This window comes from Macaca nemestrina, chromosome 7 (assembly GCF_043159975.1).
Source record: "Macaca nemestrina isolate mMacNem1 chromosome 7, mMacNem.hap1, whole genome shotgun sequence".
Lineage (NCBI taxonomy): Eukaryota > Metazoa > Chordata > Mammalia > Primates > Cercopithecidae > Macaca > Macaca nemestrina.
This window is the reverse complement of record NC_092131.1, coordinates 129,650,754-129,676,302: the sequence shown is the minus strand read 5'-3', so window position 1 is coordinate 129,676,302 and position 25,549 is coordinate 129,650,754. Positions and strand designations below refer to the sequence as shown.

General features: G+C 41.2%; 2 protein-coding genes across 16 annotated transcripts in view; one reads left to right on the top strand and one right to left on the bottom strand.

Moving 5' to 3' along the window:
- Positions 1–3,166, bottom strand: part of LOC105487515 (myosin IXA) — a 299,768-nt gene extending 296,602 nt beyond the window's left edge. For 8 of the 10 annotated variants that reach the window (XM_071101116.1, XM_071101115.1, XM_071101120.1 and 5 more), the window contains exon 1: positions 2,397–2,808. The gene's annotated coding sequence lies outside the window, so the exon portion shown is untranslated. Of the gene's footprint in view, positions 1–2,396; positions 2,809–3,030 lie in introns of those variants that run through there. The other 2 variants (XM_071101117.1, XM_011750977.3) reach the window with 2 other exon arrangements.
- Positions 1,654–24,242, top strand: LOC105487521 (SUMO peptidase family member, NEDD8 specific). 6 transcript variants are annotated; one of them, XM_071101125.1, is made up of 3 exons: positions 1,656–1,791; positions 22,644–22,717; positions 22,869–24,242. In XM_071101125.1, exon 3 carries the CDS (start codon positions 22,905–22,907, stop codon positions 23,541–23,543), a length of 639 nt encoding a protein of 212 aa, XP_070957226.1. In that variant the 5' UTR covers positions 1,656–1,791; positions 22,644–22,717; positions 22,869–22,904; the 3' UTR covers positions 23,544–24,242. The 6 variants fall into 6 exon arrangements, with proteins under 6 accessions (XP_011749294.1, XP_070957226.1, XP_011749295.1 ...); XM_071101126.1 differs by having other exon boundaries at positions 1,777–1,882; XM_071101127.1 differs by lacking the exon at positions 1,656–1,791 and adding an exon at positions 3,056–3,190.
- Positions 24,243–25,549: the final 1,307 nt, after the last annotated feature.

The window sequence follows — 25,549 nt, the reverse complement described above, 5'->3', positions numbered from 1 at the left end:
CCTCCAAAATCTACTACTATCAACCCAGAACCTGACACTGCGCTTCAGCCACAAATCCAGCTGCTTAATGGTCATCTACATCTGACAGAACTATAGTCACCTAAACTGAACATGTCACAAATTAACCCCCTATCCCTCTTCCTTGACAAAATAAAAATAAAATCCCACTCCTTATGGGAATCCCCAACTCAGTGAAAGGCACAAGCCAGAATCCTAGATTTTATCCTCTATGCAACTTCTCCGCAACCCCAAATACAATAAAATCACCAACTCAACTCCCAATATCCAAGTTCAGATCCAGTCTCACCATTTGCCTGGATAACCCTAATATTCCTGCCTTTAGCCTTATTCTACTCAATTCACTACAGCCAGAATGACTTTTTTTAATGCAAATCTGATCATTCCAGTCCCCTGCTTTAAAATCCTTCAATAATTTAATAAATATAATTACCACAGCTAGTCACACTGTGGAAGCTCAGAGGTTCAATGAGACATTTAGTTACATCCTTTCTGTAGGTTCAACCTAAAAGAATCATGAGGAATTTTTTTCAAATCACAAAATTATTTAAACATACATATAACAGCAGATACATTTAAAAGAAAAGCATGTAGCATTGTTGGTAAAAGCAAAAAACCAAAAATAACCTCCAGTCCACAAAAATGGAATACTATCCAGCCAGTAAATGAGGCACTTCCATATGTATTGCTAATAAATGATCTCCAGGATGTAGCACTAAGTGAAAAAAACAGGCTATGTATAGAGGGTAAAGTAGGCAACCATTTGTGTACAGTGTCTTAAAAATATAAATGTATATAGGTTTATATATCGAAAATATCTCAGAAAGGATACACACGAAGCTGGAAATAGTGGTTGCCTCTAAAGAGGAAAAATGGGTGGCTGGAGAATGAAGGCGGAACAGAAACTTTTTACTACATTACTCTTCTGAAACTTTTGGCTTTTAAGTCTTGTTATTATCTATAATTTTAATGTGATTTTCTCCTTCTGTTACTTTAACATTTTTTACTGTGTGTGTGTGTATGACTACAAAGACCTCTTTATATTTCATCTTTATACCAATATTAAAATTACGTACTGATCATTTGATGGAACATTACGTTTCTTTCTTGACAACTCGGGAGCTCAACTTCTACAAACATTTTATTCAACATTTTACTGCTATCGAGAAGGCTGTTGTTGGTAATGACCTCAGTGAACACTGCATGATTTCTGTACTTGCTTCTTGGAGAAGCAAGACAGCAACACCAGGCAGCAAAAGTTTATTATTAAACCGACATCGAAGTATTCAGGGATTAAGGAAAGCTACAAGTCTTATTTTTCTAGCAAATCCAAAAACAGTGAATCCAAAAGTCCCCTGGCATCCTTTAAAAATAAAAATAAAAAACAGTTCTAGTATCTGCAGCAATCGATAAGGAGGTGAAGTAATACTACAAGACGACATAGTTATATCCACTAGTGCCACATGATTTAATCCTTACAGAGGTCCCTAAAACGCCAGAGCTGAACAACCTCACAGTTCTACACAGAACAGACAAGATGAGGCGCAGGCTCTGTGACCTTATAATGGCACACACACAACTGGCCCCATGCTTCCATAACTTCACTCTGCCTCCCGCTTTTTTCAGCCCAACCCCTCCAAACATGGGTCTCGGTCGGTCCCCTTAAGTCACAATGGAGCGAATACACTAGGCTAAGCAAATATTCCCTCAGGATTTCACGGCAAAGCCCTTTCAACCAAAGAAAGGATCGCGACTGAGGAGAAAGATAACAAGGTTTGCTTGAGGAGAGGTCTGTGAGAGAGGCTACAGTCGGTGGTGGGAGAGAAGCCAAAGTCTGTGACGGCTGTCACCACATCTACCGGGAGTAAGAGCACCATGACAGCGGCTATCTCAAAGCCGTGATGGCTAGGGTTAGCGCTAGTCGGCTTGGTGATGAGCGAGCTGGGAGGGGGTCTATTAAAAAGGGTAGGGCGAGGGGCAGCTGGGGGACGCAATGGGTTAGGGGGCGGTCGAGACTTTGTCTCAGGAACTGTAATGAGGTCAGCCCAAGGGAGGATGTAACGGAGTCTGGAAGCTCCATTAGGAGTCCTGAGAGACTCTGAGGGGTTCTAATGGGGTCTGCTGGATTGGGGGGACCGTGACAGAATCTCCGGGGAGGCTGGAGGACCGGAATGGTGTCCGGCCAATGGAAGATACGGGGGGTGGGGTCTACTGGGGATCCGGGGCCGTGATCTGGTGTTTGGGAGGCTCGGCTCAGACCCGCTCGCGGGGCGTCTCCGCTGGGACGGGGCGGGGCGGCCCGACCGGAGCCAAATAGCAAGGCTGAGACGTGGGCCAGGACGGGCTGCAGGGCCGCTGAGCGCTTGGGCGGGTCTTACCTCGGGCTCCGCCGCGGTGGCCACCGCAGCCCCCTCCTCTTCGGCGGAAGCTGCCTCCCACCCTCCGCCCCAGGGTCGGGCGGGAGATGGCAGAGGAGGCCGAGGCCACCGAGGGTCGGACGGTTCCGGGAGGGTGGACCCCGCAGCCTCAGGGTCCGGGCGAGCGGCCGCTGCGCATCCCCCGCCCTGTCAGAGAGACTCCGCCCGGCCTGGGCAGGCACATCCCCCGCTGCACCCCGCCCAGAGAGCACGCGTTGGACCGCCGCGTCAACTGCTGCCAGCGGCCGCCTCTGCCGGTGCAGCTACTGCCTCCGTCGCCGCCTCTCGCGGTCCTGACTGTCCTGTACTCTCTCAACAGCCACAGTCAACCGTCGCCGCGTCCCTTGTCCGCTTCGGCCGCGCGCCCCCGACCCCGCGCACGCAACCCCGCCCCGCGCGACTCCACGGCTGCAGGCGAGCAGGCGCGCGCGCACTTACCTCCCACGCCCCCTACTGCCAGCCTGGGTCGGCCCCGCCCGGTCCCGCCCGGTCCCGCCCCCGCACGTGACGCCACCGGAGAGTACAGCGTGCGCTTGCGCGGACACGCCCCATTTCCTAGGCCCCAGGCCTCCCCGCCCAAATTTTTCTTCCTCACCTTACGGCAGAGCGGGGAACTCTGCCTTAGATTCTCCCTGTACTGGAGAGGGATGTCGCAAGGTTGGGGAAGAAACCTCTGGGTTTGCGACCGTAGCTGTCGATTTCCGGCCAACACAGAGGTGTCTGAAGGCTGGTTGGGGTGGTGAGGCCCGAGGCAGGTAAGAAGCCTCCTCCCCACTTTGGTTTGTCTCAGTTTGTCCCGGCAGTGGATCGCTTCCCCACTCAACTCAGATTCTGGCGTATCCGTGCTCCCTCCCGATTCTGGACCTGGATTCTCAGCGCCGCCGGTCACAGCCCCCGCCCCCTTTCAAACACGCACGCTCTCTCCTCCCACCCACCCTCATTGTCCCCGCCCCGACCTCCGTTTCCAAGTCTTCGTTTCCATTCATTCCTCAGACTTTTTCACTGAGTGGTTTCCATGTCTTGGGTTCCAGAATGTCAGAGGCGAATGAAATAGTCTCAGCTTTTTGAAGTGCTTTTATATAGGAGACCGTGAGAGAATCCGCAGTAGTAGTACAATAAAGTGATAATTGAGAAAAATGCACGGGATGCTGTCTGCGCACAGAAGAGGGGTCCCAGGTTGTGTAGGAGGAGAACGTGAGGAAGCCCTTTCCAAGGTGACTTTTGGGTCACTTTTAGAGGACTGTGTTAAAAGACTAGTAATCCAGTACCTGGTCAAAGAAATAAGAGAGGAGGTAAAAGAGAGAATAACGGGTGCAAAAGCATGTGACAGTGGTGGTTTGAAAGAGTCAAAAGAAAAGTAAAATCTGATGGAAACCGTACTGTAGACTTCCCTTTAAAGAAGCATCATTATAAAGTGAGGGAAATGAGGAACGAGAATATGGCCCTCAGGAATGTTTTCTGTTTAGGTAGAAGACTCAAAAGTGTACACGAAACCGAGAAGTGGACTCTTCGAGGGTGAGGGAGGCTAATTTACAAGATCGAGAGCACTAGTGGAAAACAACCTTGTATGTGCATTTGAATCACCTGGGAAACTGTTAAAACCAATACTGTTGCCCCACTCTAGACCAATTAAATTCTGTGTTTTGCCAGGTGTCAGTACTGTTTTAAAGCTCCACAGGTGACTCTAATGCTAAAGATTGAGACCCACTAAACTAGAGAGAAGTTGAGGGAGTTGGCTCTGTAACATTAAGATGGAGGTCATTTAACTATGGAGAGGCTTGGAGATGGAATGAGAAACTTGAGTGCCGTTATGTTTTGAATAACTGGTCTGGGAAATGGGAGAAGGAGCCACTCTTGCCTTTCCCTTCAGCACTGTTCATTCCTCAGTGTTTATCAGATCCAACTTAGTTACTCGTCTCTTTGCTCTCCCTTTCCCTTCCATCCAGAATTAGTCAGCTGTTGTCTCCAGCCTTACCGCTCAAAGGCCATCCCCAAATCTGTCCCCAAAAATGATCAGAGCTAAGCCAATTTATGAGATGCAGAGACCAACATCCAGAGCTAAGCCAATTTATGAGATGCAAAGACCAACATCTACTCCCGTGAGATTACTACATACAGTGCCTTGCCAATTTAGAATCTTTTTGTTATTTATCATTTAAATTAGTAATGAGATATAAAGATATTTAAAATACAGCTCTATTAGGATCGAAAATTACCGTATTAGGGACAACTAGGCCTTTAAACAAAGAATTAGCAGGCAGAGAAGCTGTATGAGGTAAAGACCAAGACAGTGTATGGCTGCTATGTATTAACTAGGGTTAATCCAAAAACCTGTCTATCTGACCCAGATAAGAACGAGTTATTGTTGTCTAGTATAGCTAGAGCATAGCATGGAGAGTAGAGGTGGGACAGAGATGAAGATGATAAAGTGGGTGTGAACAGATTATGAGGAGCCTTGAATTCCATGGTGAAGAGTTTAGATTATATATGATACTAGAAACAATTGATAAGTACAAAAAAGGTTCTTAACCTCTTTTACCCAGTGGACCTCGTTGGCAGTCCAGCTTATAGACTTAGTCTCAGAAAAATGTTCTTAAATGTATAAAATAGAATACATACTAATATAAAGTAAACTAATTTTTTTAAGTTTTTAAAATATTAAATGTGTGATATATATGCACTTTATGCATCAAATAAAATCCGGCAGCAGGTCTAATTATATAATTTCTAAGTAATGATGACTATATATTTTGAAATGCCTGCAGCAACTTTAATGTGATGTGAAAATATCAGATTTCTATTGATAAAAAAAGAGAATGCTAATACTGTAGTTTATGGTCCACACTTATTGAAGAAATGCTAAATTTCAGCTACTGATTATTGAAAACAAATTGTTTTCCCAGTCTAAGTTCACAGAACCCTGATATTCTAGCCACATCCTGGTCTATGGATCCTAAGTTTAAAAATATCTCAGTGTAATGGTTTTAATCTAGAGCATGACATCAAATCTATGTTTCAGAAAAATGATGAAGCAGTGTTCACTTCCCAGCCTCTCTGCTGGGATGAGAAGCTGGCTGTTTTCTTCTGTGTCTCCTTTACCTCTGGGGCAGCAACCAGTACTATCCCACTGTTTCCTAATAACCGGGGCCTGCAGAGGGACTAAGCTTGTGGATGTATATATCTGTGAGAGCAATACCAGAAAATAAATCAGGAAAGGTAGATTGGGGCTATTTTTGTGGAAATCATTGAATGCCAGGCTATAATTTGTAGTTAATTTGGTAGACAATGGAGGGTTGTTAAAATTTTTGGAGTAGAATAATGTGATTAAAGTTCCGTTTGAAAATCTAGAATAATGTGCAGGTTAGATCATCTAAAGAGAAGATAGGAATGAAGAGACTAGACCAATAAGTTAATTTTTAAAAAACGGAATCTTGGGCCAGGTGCAGTGGCTCAGGCCTGTAATCCCGGGACTTGGGGAGGCTGAGGCAGGAGGATCACTTGAGCCCAGGAGTTCAAGACCAGCCTGGGCAACAAAGTGAGACCCTGTCTCTCCAAAAAAATATAAAAAAGAAGAAGAAAATTAGCCAGACATAGTGGTGCCTGCCTGTGGTCCCATCTACATGGGAGACTGAAGCAGGAGGATTACATGAGCCCAGGAGGTCGAGGCTGAAGTGTTCATGCCACTGCACTCCAGCCTGAGTGACAGAGAAAGAGCCTGTCTCAAAAAAAAAATCTTGAGGTGATCTCTAGAGAGTCTGCTAAATTCCTTTATTTCCACAATGTGCTGACCAGGCTAGAGTAACATACATTGGAATAAATTGCATACCTTTCAACAGGAATATATACCCCAGTGTGGAAGTCAGTTAACATTTTATGTGGTCAAGAGGCTAGTCCAGTCTTTTGAATTATAAATGATATTGTTAGTACTTCTAATAAAGCAATGGCCTTACCATAAGTTCACAGATCTTGCCAAGGCCTTCAGTCAAATTCCATCTATACCTGTGAGTCCTACATTTCTGACTTTTAAAAGTCAGAACTCCTCTCTCTCTGCCAATTCCTTAAACTTCTTGGATGGGAAAGAAGTTTAGTTTAAACACATTAGCAAAGAACGGAAAGTCTTCAAGGCCCAGGCAGCCCATCTCCTTCGAAACTGATCAATACCAGACTATAAAAACTTACTGCTCAAATCCAGCTAGTACCCAAATTATGTACTTTTTAAACGTATTCTAAAGAATTGAATTTGGGGTTCAGGTATTACTGATCCAAATGAGTCCTATAAAATTAATTTCCAGAACTAGGTTCTCAGAGAGGCCACCATTACCACCTTCTTCAGCGTGACTAGCCTATAGTGACTTTCTGTCCATCAAATAATTGGAGGCCATCTGGGTGGTGATACGAAAAATCAAGTTTATGCAGAACTTGAGGTTCAGCTATCTGATACGTTTTGCAGGAGGAGGAGGAGTGGGTCTATCTGAAATCAGAAATAATACTTTTATGAGGCTTTTTAATGATTTTTATTACTTACAGAAAATTTCTGAGAGTTCCTTTCTCTGGCTCCCAATTAAATGGCTTACTCCACAATCAACTTATATAAGCACTGGATCATTGTCTTGATCCCAAAAAATTTGTACCAACTGTAGTTACCATTTTGAGCATCTGTGTTATTGTTTGAAAACCTTAGGCTTGCTTTCCCTGACGGCCAGTGAATAAAACTCTCAAAGAGGTGTGATTCATTACTCATTCATTCATTAGATATTTATTGAACCTCTACTATGTGCCAGGCACATTTTTGAAACCCACTAATGAGCAATTTGTAATGACAATTTACCTTTTAACTATCTATGAGAAAAGTAACTTGCCAGGATTTGAAATCCTCAGAACAAATGAGATTAAAAGATCATATTTTTTTATGTTCTTTCAAATAGTGTGTTTGCATAGAGCTGCCATGTGCTGACCACAGTGATTATCTGTGAAATGAGGTAAATCGTGGCTTTAGCTTAACCACTCCTTATCAGACTTTGTTACCACATGTACTAAAATAAAGTTCTATCTACACCTTTATAAAATATTATCTTACACAGATGTCTTATTAATTCTAATGGCCTCTCCACACCTGGCCCTCACTCCTAGTCATTTCAAAGTTTGCAATTGTATAAAGTCATTTCTCAGAAAATTTGAAGCAAAACTAAGTCACCACAAGAAAAACTTGGTATCCACCAGGTTTATATTGAGGACAAAAACTGTGACACAATTACAAATGGAACTTTTTTTTTTTTTTTTTTTTGAAATAGAGTTTTGCTCTTCTTTCCCAGGCTGGAGTGCAATGGCGTGCTCTCGGCTCACCACAACCGCCACCTCCCGGGTTCAAGCGATTCTCCTGCCTCAGCCTCCCGAGTAGCTAGGCTTACAGTTGTGCACTACCACGCTTGGCTAATTTTGTATTTTTAGTAGAGACAGGGTTTCTCCATGTTGGTCAGGCTGATCTAGAACTCCCGACCTCAGGTGATCCAGCCACCTTGGCCTCCCAAAGTGCAGGGATTATAGGCATGAGCCACCACACCCAGCCTACAAATGGAACTCTTGAGGTAGAAATGGTAGACCAGGAATAAAATTATTTTCATGGTCAATGACATCTTAGCCATTGATCGCTGTGCCTAGTTCCAGAGCAATAAATGGAGAGCCTTGGTGTTAGATGAAATCCTAAAAAGTCACCTGTTTTATCTCCTTGGCCCCAGGCGGAATAAAGTGGAATTTATAGCAGTAGAGTTACCAAGCATCATCGTCACACCAAGTGGATTTTGTACTTTGAGAGCTGAATTCCTCTGTGAAATATTGATGTTACAGGAATGTTGTTTAAATTCATAATTCATTTATACAATTGAGAATATTTCTTACATTTATAACAGTGTTGTGTTTTCCTGAGTTTTTCAAGATACGTTTCACTTCCGTATTTTGCTCCCTCAGGAAAAATATTTATTTATTAAAACTCTAGTTTGTCAGGCACTGAAGGTAGAAGGATGAGTAAAATCTAATCTGTGTACTCAAGAGGGTAATATAATAAATCTTGATGGTCATTCTTACATGCCACGTTATACAGATCTCCAGATGACTTAGGCTTAGTTTTAAAAGGAAATGTTTAATTGGGGGGAAATTGAAACCCCAAAAAAAAGCCATGAACTTCCTTCCTGAAAATATTTTTGCCATAAAAAGCATATTTGGTCTTGGATGTGATTCCTTTTGTGAAAGTGCAAGTTGAATCAGACATTAGAAGTTGGACATAATCTTCTAATTTTAGTAAATATCAAATTATTTTTAAATATTTGTGTTTGAACATTTATGGAAAAGAGATTAGATTTACCTGTTTTATCCAGAGGACAGAAGTAAGACTCAGAAGTTGAAAAAATGGAAATACTTTATGTCATTGTAAGAGTGGGAACTGGTACATCTTTTCTTCCTCTTCAGTGAAATCACTGTATTTACTAATTATGTGTTCATTATTAAGAGAAGGGGAAAAATTAAAGCACAGTATCAAAAGGTAGAAGGAAAAAGGCAAAAAAGTATTAATCCTATTTCTTAAAATGATATTTACACTTGATGGATATCGTTCTTGATTATTTTTGTGTGTATTTTTATCATATACAGATGTTTATATCAAAGCACATTATGAACATTTTTCTGTTAATAAATTTGTATTGATAATATTATATGTAATGGCTGAAAACTATTCCATCATGTGGAAACCCTGTTATTTAATTTACCAGTCCTTTTTTGAACTCCAGGTTGTTTCCAGTTTTTCTGTTATAAATACTGCCATGTGACTTGTTGAATTTTTGCACACATTGTTAATGTTTCCCTTAAGATAAATGTATGAAAGTATAATACCTACATATATAAATTTCTTAAGAATTCCAATATAATGGCAAATTACCCTTGAAAACGCTTGCATGTATGACACTCCTATCAAAATGAGGCATCATTTACTCATTTCCCATAATCTCTCAGCAATGCTAGTTTTTATTAGTTTTCTTCATCTTTGCTAACTCGACAGGTAAAAAAAAGAAATTTTAACTTGCATTTATTTGATTACTACTCTGATGTCCAGTGTCTCTTCATGTGTTTATTGACCAGCCATGTAAGTGTATTAACTAATATTTTCTAACAATTTTTTTAACTTTTTAATATTTAAATTTGTATTCTATCTAAAATGTAATTTGATATAAGGTATGAGGTAAAACTCTTTACTTTTTTAATCAAATAGTTAACAAGTTGTGCCAACGCTACTTATTAAAAAATCCAGCAAGCATATCCCATACTTCAATACACAGATAATAAAAGTACTATTAGATATTCCTCCAAAAAAAGAAAGAGGATTTCATGGTCAAATAAGTTTGGGAAAAGATCATACCAAAAAAAGTTAAAATTTTTTATCGTCAAAGTCTCATTAGCTTCTAGTGTGTGTGTGTGTGCATTAGGAGTTAGCATTCCCTAATTTAATTAACCATGTAATCTTTTTTCTTTTTTATTTCTTTATTTTGAGATGGAGTCTCACTCTGTCACCCAAGCTGTAGTGCAGTGGGGTGATCTCGGCTCACTGCAACGTCTGCCTCCCAGGTTCAAGCAATTCTCCTGCCTCAACCTCCCAAGTAACGGAAATTACAAGCACGCACCATCATGCCCAATTTGTTTTTGTATTTTTCAGTAGAGACAGGGTCTTGCCATATTGGCCAGACTGGTCTCGAGCTCCTGACCTCAGGTGATCTGCCTGCCTCGGCCTCCCAAAGTGCTGGGATTATAGGTGTGAGCTATTTTTTTAAACCATGTAATCTCACTTCATAGGTATTTCAGCAAATACCTATGAAAGCCTATGGAACTGAGCTGTCCAGTATACTAGCACTAGCCACGTGTGGCTATTTAAATTTTAGTTAATTAAAATTAGTCAATTCTTCAGTCACACTGACCATATTTCAAGAACTCAATAGCCACAAGGAGCTAGTGGCTACTGTATTGAACATTTTGCAGATCAAAGAAAATTTCTGGGCCAGGCACCGTGGCTCATGCCTATAATCCCAGCACATTGAGAGGCCGAGGCGGGTGGATCACGAGGTCAGGAATTCAAGACCAGCCTGCTCAAGCTGGTGAAACCCTGTGTCTACTAAAAAACTACAAAAATTAGCCAGGCGCAGTGGCAGGCGCCTGTAATCTCAGCTACTCGGGAGGCTGAAGCAGGAGAATCACTTGAACCCGGGCGGCAGAGGTTGCAGTGAGCCAAGGTCACGCCACTACACTCCAGCCTGAGCGACGGAGTGAGACTCCATCTCAAAAAATAAAAAAAGAAAATTTCTGTCACAAGAAGTCCTATTGGACAGCACTGCTATAGGAACATAATGTTCAGGGGAACACACAAACACGCTGAAAACGCTAGAATAATCCATAATTTCTCTGTTGATTTGTCAGGCAAACATGATTTCTACTACACTACGAGAACAGACTCTCATTGATTTGTAAAGACTCCGTCATCATATTTAAAATTTCTTATCTACATATGAATTTTTTTATTCTATTGATTTATCTATTTCTGCTCCAATACCACACCCCTAGTTTTAAGTCAAGGTTCTGCACCTTTCTCCCTGAGAGCAGAAATGAATTCTTGCATGGAGTTGGAAATTAAATTAGAAGTGATAGTAAAGGCCCTTTCACTTCCCAGACTCTGTAAATGTAAACATTTCTCTGCCGAACTTGATTTATATTATGTTGAGCTGTATACTCATGTATTCATTTACTCTACATTTATTTATTGAGTACCTGCCTGACAAGCACTGTTTTAGGCCCTGGGGTTAAAATGGCAAACAAGGCAGACAGGGCCCCTTGTCGTCTTATTTTCATAGAGCTTACATTCTTGTTTTGGAAAGGGAAAGAGAAGAGGCAGGGGGAGGAAAAAAGAATATGAACCGATAAATAAATTAAAAACTATCACATAGTCATCAGTGCTATTCAAGGAATTGAAATTAGAGTGATAGTAACTGGTGGCCTCTTTATTTTGGCTGCCCTGAGACCTCTGTGACTTAGTGGCATTTAAACTAAGATCTGTCCAACAGAAGGAGCTAACTCCTAGAAGGTCCAGGCACAACTTGTACCACCCTCAGGAGGGAAAAAGCTTGGTGTATTTGAGGAATAAAAAGAAAGTCTTTGTGGCTGGGGCTTAGTGGACAAGCAGGGAGATAGGAGGAGATAAGGTTGGAGAAATAGCTGAAGCCACATTTTCATGTAGGGTTTTGTAAACTAGGGTACGGAATTTTCATTTTTTTCCGAGTATGATAGTGAGCTACTAGAGAGTCCTAAGCAGGAAACAGACCTGACCTAATTTAAATGTTTAAACAATTATTTTGATGGAAAATTTATTGGCAGGGTCAGTAGTATAAATAGGAGACCTCTTAGGCTAGGTCAGGAAAGAAATGGTGATAGATTTGACTAAGGTAATAATAGTGAAGATGGAAAGCACTGGACAGATTTAGAACATTTAGGCTATAGAATCAACAGGACTCGTTGTCAATTGGATGTGAGGTGTGAAGACAGTAGAAAACTCTGGGATGAGCCTGGACAACACAGGGAGACCCTGCCTCTATTTTTAAAAAAATTTTTACTTAGCCAGACATGGTGGTATGCACCTATAGTGCATATAGCTACTTGGAAGGTCAAGATGGGAGGATCACTTGAGCCCATCAGTTAAAGGCTGCAGTGAGCTATGACTGTGCCACTGCACTCCATCCTGGGCAACAGAGTGAGACGTTTTCAAAGAAGGAAAGAAAGGGAGAGGGGAGAGGGGGAGAGGAAGGTAAGAAGAAAAAACAGAGAGGAGAGAGAGAGAGAAAGAAAAAAACTAACTCTTGAATGATGTCTGTAATCCATTATATAGTAACCAGGTTCAGTTTTCAGTCTGATTATGGCAGGCAAAATTGGGACACATAAGACATCAGTAAATATATTTTAACCAAATGAATAAATTTGCTTTAATAAATGTTTCTCTCCTGTACACATTTAAGCTGCTAAAGCATAAGCTTGTGCTCATTCCTTTATTATTAGGGAATCTGGTTCCTAAGAATTTGAGGTTTATGTCACAAACACATCAGCTGTAAGTAGTTATTAGACTGTTCCCCTGAAGTATCCAAGCCAACAGAGGAAACTGAATGAAACAGAAAAAATTGCCTGCCACAGTTGCAAAAGTTCTATGAGACTCTCATATTTTATTTTTAAATTTCATGCTGATTTTGCATTTTATGCCCAAGTTTATGTTAATAATTAAAATATTTTTAGTTGCTGATTTAAATGTTTTAAGTCAATGATTAAGTTGTTTAGCTCTTTCCCCTAAAGTTGGTCAAATTAAAGCTCTAGGAAGATGCTCTGTGATTAACTTGTGTTTGTTTCTTGGACTTTGTTGCTATCTGCTGGCACATGGGCATGTATCCATTTAGAGAAGCATAGATGCGTCTCTGAGCATTTGTAGTTTGGTACAACTTAAAATCGTAGCCAAAGGGAGTGAGGAAGGCAATTGCATTTAGAAACAACTGACTTTTATAATCTGCACTTACTTTGTAATGTTTTTAAAAAACATACTTGAATGAGGCTGTTTCTCTCTCTCTTTTTTTAAGGAACTCTTACTGAATAATTAGAAAAAAATGAGTAAAGGTCACAATTCTGGAGAAGTATGTTTTCAGTAAAACAAATTTATCTGGAGCACTACTTAATTCAATAGCCAACAGGCTTATTTTCCCTGAAGTTTTGAGAATTGCTGTATACCATATAAAATGCTTGTTAATTTAAGACTCTAATATATATTTTAATCCCATAAAATAAATACTTATACAAAATAGACAATTATCATTAATAGCCATTGTAAATTAGTATTTTTAAGCATTTCCATTCATTAAAAATCCAGATTGAGTCCGGGTGAGGTAGCTCACGCCTATCATCCCAGCACTTTGGGAGGGCTAGACAGGAGGATCACTGGAGCCCAGGAGTTCAAGACCAGCCTGGGCAGCATAGTGAGACCTCATCTCTACAAATGTTTTTTTTTTTTTTTCAGTCAGTTTTGCTGTTGATGCCCAGGCTGGAGTGCAATGGTGCGATCTCAGCTCACCACAGCCTCTACCTCCCGGGTTCAAGCGATTCTCCTGCCTCAGCCTTCCAGGTTCAAGCAATTCTCCTGCCTCAGCCTCCCGTGTAGCTGGGATTACAGGCATGCGCCACCATGCCCAGCTAATTTTGTATTTTTTTTTCTTTAGTAGAGACCGGCTTTCTCCATGTTGGTCAGGCTGGTGTCGACCTCCTGACCTCAGGTGATCTGCCCACCTCGGCCTCCCAAAGTGCTGGGATCACAGGCATGAGCCTCTGCGTCCGGCCACATTTTTTCCTTTTTTTAATTAGCCAGGCGTGGTGACAGGCACCTGTGGTCCCCGCTACTCAGGAGGCTAAGGCAGGAGGATCACTTAAGCCCAGGAGGTCGAGGCTGCAGTGGCCATGATTGCACCACTGCACTCCAGCCTGGGTGACAGAGTGTGAGACCCTGTCTCAAAAAAAGAAAAAAAAAAAAAAATCCAGACTGAAACAGCAGTAACACCTCCAGTTAAAAGTTAATCTGGCCAGGTGCCGTAGCTCACACCTATAACCCCAGCATTTTGGGAGGCCAAGGTGGTGGATCACCCGAGATCAGGAGTTCGAGACCAGCCGGGCCAACATGGTGAAACCCCGCCTCTACTAAAAAAATATATATAAAAAATTAGCCAAGCATGGTGGTGGGCGCCTGTAATCCCAGCTACTCGGGAGGCTCCGGCAGGAGAATTGCTTGAACCTGGGAGGCAGAGGTTACAGTGACCTGAGATCATGCCACTGCACTCCAGGCTAGGCAAAAAGAGCAAAACTCCATCTCAAAAGAAAAAAAAGTTAATGAATTCAATATTAGCTTCATTTAGTTACAGAAGTCGGAAGATACGGCCGGGCGCGGTGGCTCACGCCTGTAATCCCAGCACTTTGGGAGGCCGAGGCTGGTGGATCACAAGGTCAGGAGATCGAGACCACGGTGAAACCCCGTCTCTACTAAAAATACAAAAAATGTGGCGGGCGCCTGTAGTCCCAGCTACTCAGGAGGCTGAGGCAGGAGAATGGCGTAAACCCAGGAGGTGGAGCTTGCAGTGAGCCAAGATCGCGCCACTGCACTCCAGCCTGGGCGACAGAGCGAGACTCCGTCTCAAAAAACAAAAAAACAAAACAAAACAAAAAGAAGTCGGAAGATACAATAAACTAACCCCTGTAATCACAGGATTTGTGTATACTAACAATACATTAACATCATTGCTTCACTCATATTGAGAGAACAATTTTCCCTGGATTTCACATTTGCTCTCCTTATGCCAAAGATAAAGCACAAGAGCAGAGTCATGCCATGGCTAGTTTCATCTTTGATCACTTTGTGGCTTTATGTAAAGAGACAAGTGCTTTATTTTCAAGAAATCTTTGGGGTCCATTATTGCCACCTCAAATATAGGGAACAGGGAAGGAAACTAACTTTTTTTGAGAGTCTACTGTAGACCAGACAACGTGCTGAGTGTTTTCACTCATGTTTTTAATTCGTGTAACAACCTGTGATTATGTTATTACTACCTAATCTTACAGATGAGGAAAATGAGGCCCAGAAAGAGGATGAATAACTTGCCCACGATCACTTAAATAGTAAGTGGCAAAGTCAGAGCCTAGACCCAAGACTTCCTAGCCCCAAAACATAGAGCTATAATATATTTGGTAAGATTTTACAAATAGAACTATGAGGAGGTCATTGGCTCCCCAGTTCACTCACCTTTCTTGCCCTTCCCCTAGTCTTGCTTACCATCCACCAAGACCAAGTACACAGATCTTTTAACTCTGAACAAATTTACTAGTAACAACAGAACAATAAAGGATAACAGGCAAAACACAAAACCAGAGAATAAGGATATTACAAAGAATACAGAAATCTTAAGTGGCCTTATTTCTTTTTTTCCCATAATCTAGATTTTCTGACTTCCCTTTAAAAATATTTCATTCATCTGGCAAACATTTATTGCACTTCTGATATGCCAGGCACAGTACTCACTACATAGAAAAGAAATATTCATAAATGATTCTAGATGGCTCCTGGTTTTTTGCTAAGGTCCCCTTCCGTCTCCTTTTCTCCCACCTCATTGATAATATTATTATCATCGTCTCACTCACCCCAACTGAAACCTTCAGACCATTTCGTAATTCTTTTTTTTTTTTTTTTTTTTTTTTTTTTTGGAAACGGAGTCTCACTCTATCCCCCAGGCTGGAAGCAAGTGGCACAGTCTCAGCTCATTGCAACCTCCGCCTCCTGGCCTCATAATTCTTTTTTATCTACCCTCCTCTGATCACTTATTGAGTCTTATTGATGCTCTGTCTACAATATCTATTCCTCCACATTCCTACTATCATTTCTCCTGCTTTAGGTCATTACCTCCTACCTTTACTTGCAATAAAAATCTAATTGGGCCGGGCACAGTGGCTCATGCCTGTAATCCCAGCACTTGGGGAGGCTGAGGCGGGTGGATCATCTGAGGTCAGGAATTCGAGACCAGCCTGGCCAACATGGTGAAACCCCATCTCTACTAAAAATACAAAAATTAGCCAGGCATGGTGCCAGGCACCTGTAATCCCAGCTACTCGGGAGGTTGAGACAGGAGAATCGCTTGAACCCAGGAGGCAGAGGTTGCAGTGAGCCAAGATCGCGCCACTGCACTCCAGCCTGGGCGACAGAGTGAGACTCCACCTCAAAAAAAAAAGAAAAAATCTAATTGAGCTCTGCTTTCCATTTTTCCCCCCACCAATTAGTTCTATATATTATGGCTGAATTATTACCTTCCCAAAGCATTGACCCAGCCATTAATGGCTCCCATTTCCTCCAGTATAAATTTCAAACTCCTTCACCGCAATTCAGTCTGTCACCACTTAGCTTCTAAGAATCCTCTAATATTTGCCTGTACCCCTACTACTCCCACTTCATTCTAGCCATGCTAGACTATTCAGGATTCTCTCCACATTTGAAAGCACTTTCTTTGCCTCTCTGTCTTCCCCATGCATCCAACTCCACTTGCCCTTCAAGAGCCCACTTTTATGCCCCTTTCCTCAAAGCCATTTCTGATCCGAGCACTCATGCCTTTTCATCCTGTTAGCCAGATTATTCTTTTTGTGAATTCCCATACATTCTGTGTGTGCCTCTTATGGATTTCTTATCTCATTGACTACAAACCACCTTATACATCTTTGTATCTCCCATAGGACCTAATATTAGGTGCTCAGTAGGTATTTATTGACTAAAAGAATTGCATATGCAGTATATGTTCATTATAACAAAATAGGTTTAAGCTCAGTAAGGGTAGAAACTATTTCATTCTCATTCTGTATTGCCACCCCCTGGCACAAAGGAGAACACTCAGTAAACATTTGTTAAGTGAAGTACATTACAGTTATCAGTCATTAGGTTATAAATTACTGATGCCATAATTTATACCTAGGAACACTTTTTGTCTTTTTTTTTTTTGTTTATTTGTTCTTGGGGTTTTTTTTCTGTTTTTTTTTTTGTTGTTGTTGTTGTTTTTGGATGGAGTCTCACTCGGTCACCCAGGCTGGAGTGCAGTGGCGCTGTCTAGGCTCACTACAACCTCTGCCTCCTGGGTTCAAGCTGTTCTTGTGCCTTAGTCTCCCTAGTAGCTAGGACTACAGGCACCACCACCATGCTGGCTTATTTTTTGTATTTTAGTAGAGACGGGGTTTCACCATGTTGCCCTGGCTGCTCTGGAACTCCTAATCTCAGGCAATTTGCCTGCCTTGGCCTTATGTTGTATTTTAAAATCCTAGTTATGTATGTTTCTTTATTTTATATTGACAAATACCACATGATAAAGGTCATGTATTCTTATTCTCACTTTAAGCTGGGCACAGTGGCTCACACCTGTATTCCCAACATTTTGTGGGGCACAGGCAGGAGGATCACTTGAGCTCGGGAGTTTGAAACTAGTCTGGGCAACAAAGTGAGACTCTGTATCTACAAAAATTTAAAAATTAGCCAGGCATGGTGGTACGCACCTGCAGTCCTAGCTACTCTGGAGGCAGAAGCAGGAAACTCGCTTGAACCTAGGAGTTTGAGCCTGCTCCGAGCTATGATCGCACCACTGTGCTCCAGCCTGAGCAACAGAGTGAAACCCTGTCTTTAATATAAAAATAAAAAATACTGCCTTTTGGCCCAAAACACCATCTTCCAGTAATTCGCCAAAATGACTAACACAAAGGGAAAGAGGAGAGGCATCCAATATATCTTCTCTAGGCCTTGGAAAAAACATGGAGTTGTTCCTTTGGCCACATAATGTGAATCTATAAGAAATATGATATTGTAGACATCAAGGGAATGGATACTATTCAAAAAGGAATGCCCCACAAGTGTTACCATGGCAAACTGGAAGAGCTTACAGTGATACCCAGCATGCTGTTGGCATTGTTGTAAACAAACAAGGGCAAGATTCTTGCCAAGAGAATTAACGTGCATATTGAGCGCATTAAGCACTCTGAGAACAGAGATAGCTTCCTGAAATCGTGAAGGAAAATGATCGGAAAAAGAAGGAAGCCAAAGAGAAAGGTGCCTGGGTTCACCTGAAGCACTAGCCTGCTCTACCCAGAGAAGCACACTTTTTTGTTTTTTGTTTGTTTTTGATTAAGAGTCTTGCTCTGTTGCCCAGGCTGGAGTGCAATGGCATGATCTCAACTCACTGCAAGCTCCCCCTCCCGCGTTCAAGCATTTCTGCTGCCTCAGCCTCCCGAGTAGTTGGGATTACAGGCACCCACCACCACGCCTGGCTAATTTTTGTATTTTTAGTAGAGACGAGGTTTCGCCATGTTGGTCAGGCTGGTTTCGAACTCCTGGCCTCAAGTGCTCCACCCATCTCGGCCTCCCAAAGTACTGGGATTACAGGCGTGACCCACTGTGCCCAGCCTCAGAGAAGCACACTGCGAGAAATAATAGAAAGAAGCCTGGGCTGCTGAATTCATGACATAGTAGGTGTTAAAAACAAAACAAAACAAAACTATGGACTATAAAAAATAAAAATAGAAAATATTTTCACTTTACAGAAAAGGAAAGTGAGAGTTAAGGAAATTTAATTTATTTATGATCACACAGCCAATGAGTAACAGAATTGAATCTAAAATTCAAGTCTTCAAGTATGAAGTTTAGAGTTATTTTTCTTGGCCAAGGATGGGTTTGGCTAAAGGCTAGTTGAGTTATATTTGCATTAGAATTTTTGGAATTAAACTGTTGCTGTCATGCTGTATGGAACAGAATTAGGGCCTTAAGTAACATTTTGTCTATGTGCTGGGTATTTTAAAAATCAAACAGACAAAACACAAAAACTATTACTGAAGAAAATCTCAGCCCAGCCTGTGGACATTCCCTTCAAGGTGAGAGATGACTGACTGTTGAGGCAGTCTTCTTGTAGGCTCCTTTCCCTAGTTGGGTTGGTGTTGAAGAGTGGGTGTGATTTCAGCAGGCAGTGTAGAGAGTAAGTCTCCGGGTTTTTGCCAAGCTATATGACCTGGCACTCACAACTATGCAGTGTTTATTAAAGACATGGGAGACAGATGCTGTAGCCAGGGAGCAGTCATTCCGCCTTTATATTCATAAACTCTTACATCAAGTCACATCGACAAGCTGATTACCTAACCTCTGTCAAATTGCTTTCATTTGATTGATCTGTGCCCATTTGCCATAAGGCTAGATAGTAAAGCTTATTATAGGAAACAATCCTATCTAACTGTTTCATCTGTTGTAAGGATATTGTGAGGCACTATTTGTTATGATGCACCATGTCTTTTATGAAAATCTCTTGGCCGGGCGCGGTGGCTCAAGCCTGTAATCCCAGCACTTTGGGAGGCTGAGACGGGTGGATCACGAGGTCAGGAGATCGAGACCATCCTGGCTAACACAGTGAAACCCCGTCTCTACTAAAAAATACAAAAAACTAGCCGGGCGAGGTGGTGGGCGCCTGTAGTCCCAGCTACTTGGGAGGCTGAGGCAGGAGAATGGCGTGAATCTGGGAGGCGGAGCTTGCAGTGAGCTGAGATCCGGCCACTGCACTCCAGCCTGGGCGACAGAGCAAGACTCCGTCTCAAAAAAAAAAAAAAAAAGAAAATCTCTTGAGAAAAAACTATCGGACCATAATACAAAGAATTATTTTACCTCTCCTGAGCAATTGCTTTGTTTTTATCTTATGGACTTTGTGAATGTTTAACTTTGTCTGGTTAGATGCCAAAAAGCTTAGAGCCAAATTTGTGGCCCACTCATAACAAATGTGCTCTGTGGCTCATTAACTTCATTCTTGGCTCCAGTTTATGTCTCTCCATTAGTCTTTTTTTCTTAAGAAGATCCTAATTCATGCCATCTTATTATATATTTTTTCTTTTTTCTCATAAGCAGCCTTATGTTGTTTCTCAAGTAGTCAGATTATGATGTACTGCGTCTACATTAAACCATGTTGGATGTCCCTTCATCTACTTTGGGTTTTTTTCTTGAGGGGTGTATTGATTTTTCATACAGGTTTTTGCAGCATTTTGTTACACGAAAATGGTTATATCACGAAATTATTGCTCAATAGTGTAGTCAAGTGGTAAAATAACTGGTCTAATGGTCAGAATTGATTAAATTGATGTCATAATTCTAGTCTTGTCTTTTACAGCATTATTACTATTTTCTTATAATAGGCTTTGTTTTGCACTCTCAATCTGAATGTGACGGTTTGTTGCTGTGTGATTTTCAGAAATATTGTTGTGCTGCCAGGTCAGTGCATAACGCCTAACTCTCTGTTAATTCTGTTGAGTCTGTTAGGCTCAAATATCCCACACCCATCAGACTTGTCTCACTTTGGGTCACAAGCATATTAATTTCATCACACAACTTGTCTTGCTTCTGCTCTAAGTTAGTCATTCTTTTATTTAAACAAGGTAATGTTAACGGATATTTGTTTTCAAACCTCATTTGCTTTGATTGGTTTGGAGCTCTATCTAGATTTTCTGATTATCTTACTAATGTCATCTAATTGATAAATAGTACTATACAACTTTTTAAACTCTTTTAGTTTCTTTCAGGTAAAATTATTTGGTCTTAAATAATTTTAAGGGTATGTAAGGTGGGTATATGCCTTTTTTACAGATGGCATACAAAATGATTAAATGATTTTATATGCCATCTGTAAAAAAGGCATATACCTTTTTAGAAAAACAAGGACAAAGTCATTTAAATGACTGCTCAAGATGATACCAGCAAATCAGTGGTAAAACTAGGACTAGACCCAGGTTTCCAGAATCTTATCCCATACTACCTTTTAAAAGAAGTCAAAAGAAGTTCTAACTTATATTGTAAACATTACGTCATCTTTATCATACCCCTTGAGGCTAAAGCTATGAAACAGGCAAACACATGTTATATCACTCATGCTCATAGCAGGGCAGAATCGGGAATGAATTTCATTTATATTATTAGTCTTATGATTTTCTGTTTTTAAAGTTACAGTTCCTTTTAACTACAGTCCTAATCACTGTCACGTTCCATTATGGAAGGAAGAAGCAATATTTTTATCTTATCTTTTGAAAATTAATGTTGAGGCCGGGTACAGTGACTCATGCCTGTAATCCCAGCACTCTGGGAGGCCGAAGTGGGTGGATCACGAGGTCAGGAGACCGAGACCATCCTGGCTAACATGGTGAAACCCTGTCTCTACTAAAAATACAAAAAATTAGCTGGGCATTGTGGGCCCCTGTAGTGCCAGCTGCTTGGGAGGTACTGAGGCAGGAGAATGGCGTGAACCCGGGAGGTGGAGCTTGCAGTGAGCCAGGATCGCGCCACTGCACTCCTGTCTGGTTGACAGTGCGAGACTCCTTCTCAAAAAAAAAAAAAAAGAGAGAGAAGAAAATTAACGTTGAAATGGAAACTATTTCCCTTGATAATTAGTAACTTTTTTCTTTAGATTCTTTGCATTTATCTTTAATATAATTTGTTATTATGCATATTCATTAAGGAGCCAAATAATACAGTTAATGGTATATTGTTTGGTAAAACATTAGCTATAATTTTAACCAATTTCTGTGCTTCAAGAGGATATTTAAAATTCATGCTTACTGTGTACATGGCAATTTTCCAGTTTTCATTCTAATTGTTTACATGCAGCACATAAGCTAGAAATTCTTATAGTTACAGTTGACCCTTGAACAACACAGGGGCTAGGAGTGCCAACCCCCTATGCCGTCAAAATTCTAGATATAACTTTTTTTTTTTTTTTGAGATGTAGTCTTGCTCTGTTGCCCAGGCTGGAGCGCAGTGGCATGATCTCAGCTCACTACAACCTCCGCCTTCCAGGTTCAAGCAATTCTCCCACCTCAGCCTCTCGAGTAGCTGGGATTACAGGCATGTCCCACCATACCTGGCTAATTTTTGTATTTTTAGTAGAGACGAGGTTTCACCGTGCTGGCCAGGCTGGTCTCAAACTCCTGACCTCAAGTGATCTGCCCACCTTGGCCTCCCAAAGTGCTGGGATTTCAGGCATGAGCCACCGCACCCGGCCTAGGTGTAGGATTTGACTCCCTAAAAACTTAAATACACTGGGCGTGGTGGCTCACACCTGTAATCCCAGCACTTTGGGAGGCTGAGGCGGGCAGACCATAAGGTTAGGAGTTCGAGACCAGCCTGGCCGATATGATGAAACCCTGTCTCTACTTAAAATACAAAAAAAATTAGCCGGGCGTGGTGGCACATGCCTGTAATCCCAGCTATTCAGGAGGCTGAGTCAGAAGAATTGCTTGAACCCAGGAGGCAGAGGTTGCAGGGAGCTGAGATCGTGCCACTGCACTCCAACCTGGGCAATAGAGTGAGACTCTGTCTCAAAAAAGAAAAAAAAAAAAAAACCTAACTACTAGTAGCCTACTGTTGACCAGAAGCCTTATCAATAACATAGCCAATTAACACACGTTTTGTAAATGTATTATATACTGCATTCTTACAATAAAGTAAGCTAGGGGAAAATATTAAGAAAATCATGAAGAAAAGAAAATATATTTACTATTCATTAAGTGGAAATGGATCATCATAAAGGTCTTCATCCTCCTCATCTTCATGTTGAGTAGGCTGAAGAGGAGGAGGAAGAGGAGCAATTTGTCTTGCTGTCTCAGGGGTGGCAGAGGCGGAAGAAAATCCATGTGTAAGTAGATCTGCACAGATCAAACCCACCTTGTCCAAGGGTCAACTGTGTATTTCTTTACCACAACCTATAAAAGTAACTACTATTTTCCAGCCCCATTTTACAGTCAGGTATTTATTGACAGTATTATTGTCTTCTGGCTCTTGTTCAGCTTCTGGAATTTCTGAGCAGCCCTCATCAGTACAAGATGGACCCCGTAGTCTTGAGTTACATGGACAGTCTGCTGCGGCAATCAGATGTCTCACTATTGGATCCGCCAAGCTGGCTCAATGACCATATTATTGGGTTTGCCTTTGAGTACTTTGCCAACAGTCAGTTTCATGACTGCTCTGATGATGTCAGTTTCATCAGCCCTGAAGTCACCCAGTTCATCAAGTGCACTAGCAACCCAGCAGAGATCGCCATGTTCCTTGAACCACTGGACCTCCCCCACAAGAGAGTTGTATTTTTAGCCATCAATGATAACTCCAACCAGGCAGCCGGAGGAACCCACTGGAGTTTATTGGTCTACCTCCGAGATAAAAATAGCTTTTTTCATTATGATTCCCATAGCAGGAGCAACTCAGTCCACGCGAAGCAGGTAGCAGAGAAACTGGAAGCTTTCTTAGGCAGAAAAGGAGACAAACTGGCCTTTGTGGAAGAGAAAGCCCCTGCCCAACAAAACAGCTATGACTGTGGGATGTACGTGATATGTAACACTGAGGCCTTGTGTCAGAACTTCTTTAGGCAACAGACAGAATCACTGCTACAGCTACTCACCCCTACATACATCACAAAGAAGAGGGGAGAATGGAAAGATCTCATTGCCACACTTGCTAAAAAGTAACTATTGAAGTATATTTGTGACTTTTGAAGGCTCCTCTTTCTGCCCTTCCCCATTTGTTGGATGGCTGCAATCTCAGTGCCTGAGGGAAGATGCCTGGTAGAGGAAAGCTTAATACTCTTTTTCCTGAAAGAATATCATCCTCTGTGTTATCCCCATGGAACGTTTCACTTTAACCCTGACTTGAGAGCAATATGTTCTATGAAAATACCTTGAAATTGTACACCAAAACCTTATAACCAACTTATTTGAACATTTATTACACACAAGGTTCAAGTAAGACTTTTCTTATTGGTACATAATTAATTTCCTTTAGTCTCCCTTATCCACATTGGCTTTTTCTGGAGGAAAAGCAGTGATCTGTAAAACAAATCAAGAATATATTAAATCTAGAGGAATGCAGGGAAGAAAACTATAAAACAGAACCAAAAACTTGTTGCACAGCCTACATAATTAAGAGATCAACTGGCTGGAAGCAGATCAAGGCCTAACTTCATTTAAGACCTAAATATTATGAGACAGTTATTCGGTTTTATGTGATATCTCTTCCATTCACCATGCACAGGCTTTTCCAGCTATCTGCATAACGTTTGCAAATATTTGATAAAGATGATGTTACCCTATCTTCCTCCATCTGATTCCTGGAATGCTTGAAGAAAGGGGAAATCTCGAGTAACCTCATTAAAATTAATGTCTGGTGGACCTCTCAGTTTGCTCACTGATTGGGTAGACTTGCTACTCTCGATTAATAACTGCTTTTCTCTGCCTTTTCTATTAGCCATGCACACACTTCCTCCTTATATCCAAAGTTATTTGCTTCTAAAATTCATAGTTGATACCTTCCCAAGGCTACCTGTTGTTTCAGATAAATAGTTGTGCTTCCTGATAGTTACAGGTTTTCCTCTCTATCCTTAATTCTGGCAGAATTGTTGTTAGTTATGTCATGGTAATTTCAGGATGATTTTGTATCTGAAACTTCACAGACTTAGAGTTGGTTTGTTTTTTAAACATAAAGGAAGAAAAGTTACCTTTCTCAGCCCTTTTACTTAATTAAAAATGCAAGGAATGTAATTTTTAAAATGTGGAACGAAGAGTAAAACAAAATGCTATGCCTCCAGAAACACTGATGTGTTTCAGTTGTTTCAAATAGTAAACAACCAGATGACATGTTGGGTACACACATTAATTCTATTCCTAATGAGAATTAGATTGCAAGGCATATAAGACTTGAAAACCAAAGATTAGCTTCAGCCATGAAACTTATTTCAGCTACCTCTCCAGCCTAACCCTGCCCCCAGCCCACATGGCCCAAAATAACCTCACCACTCAGTGACCACAGAGAAAGTAACTCGGTTCCTTTTAGCCAAGAAGGGAAAACACAGTAAGGGTAAATAAGTACAGGTTACATAGCAGGCCTGAGTGAGCAGGAGTTGAAACTAAAAGTCAAAGAGAAAGCTATCAAAAAAAGTTTCCATTTCAAGTCAGTACATTTTGGATAAAAACCAGTCCTAATGGAAGATGGGGCTAGGAAAAAGATTAGGAACTGGCAGTCATCCATAGAGGTCAAATACAGAGGGAGGGACAGCAAGAGAAGTGACAAAGGTCGCTGATAGGCCACAAGTGTAGATAAAGATAAGAAAACAATGTTATTACAGTGACTGTTGACTTAGGCAGCTAATCTGGACTATTGAAGTCAAATCCTCTCTGGGAAAAGTTATCTTTCTGACAATGCAAAGTATGTTTATTTAAATATCAGAGTATCTTCAGTCTGAGAGTTAAAGCATATGAGAACAATCTTTCCTAACTCCCTAAGATTCATCTTATAAGTAATTTTTTTTTAACTAAGGTTGTCTTTTAAATATATATAGAAAAATATATATACACACATGTATAGACATGTGTATATATATATATGTATAATTATAAAAAAGGTATAATTACCTTTTCCAAATGCATTAGCCTGATTGGACTGTGCCACAGATTAGTGTCTTCTCATGAAATTTTGAGTA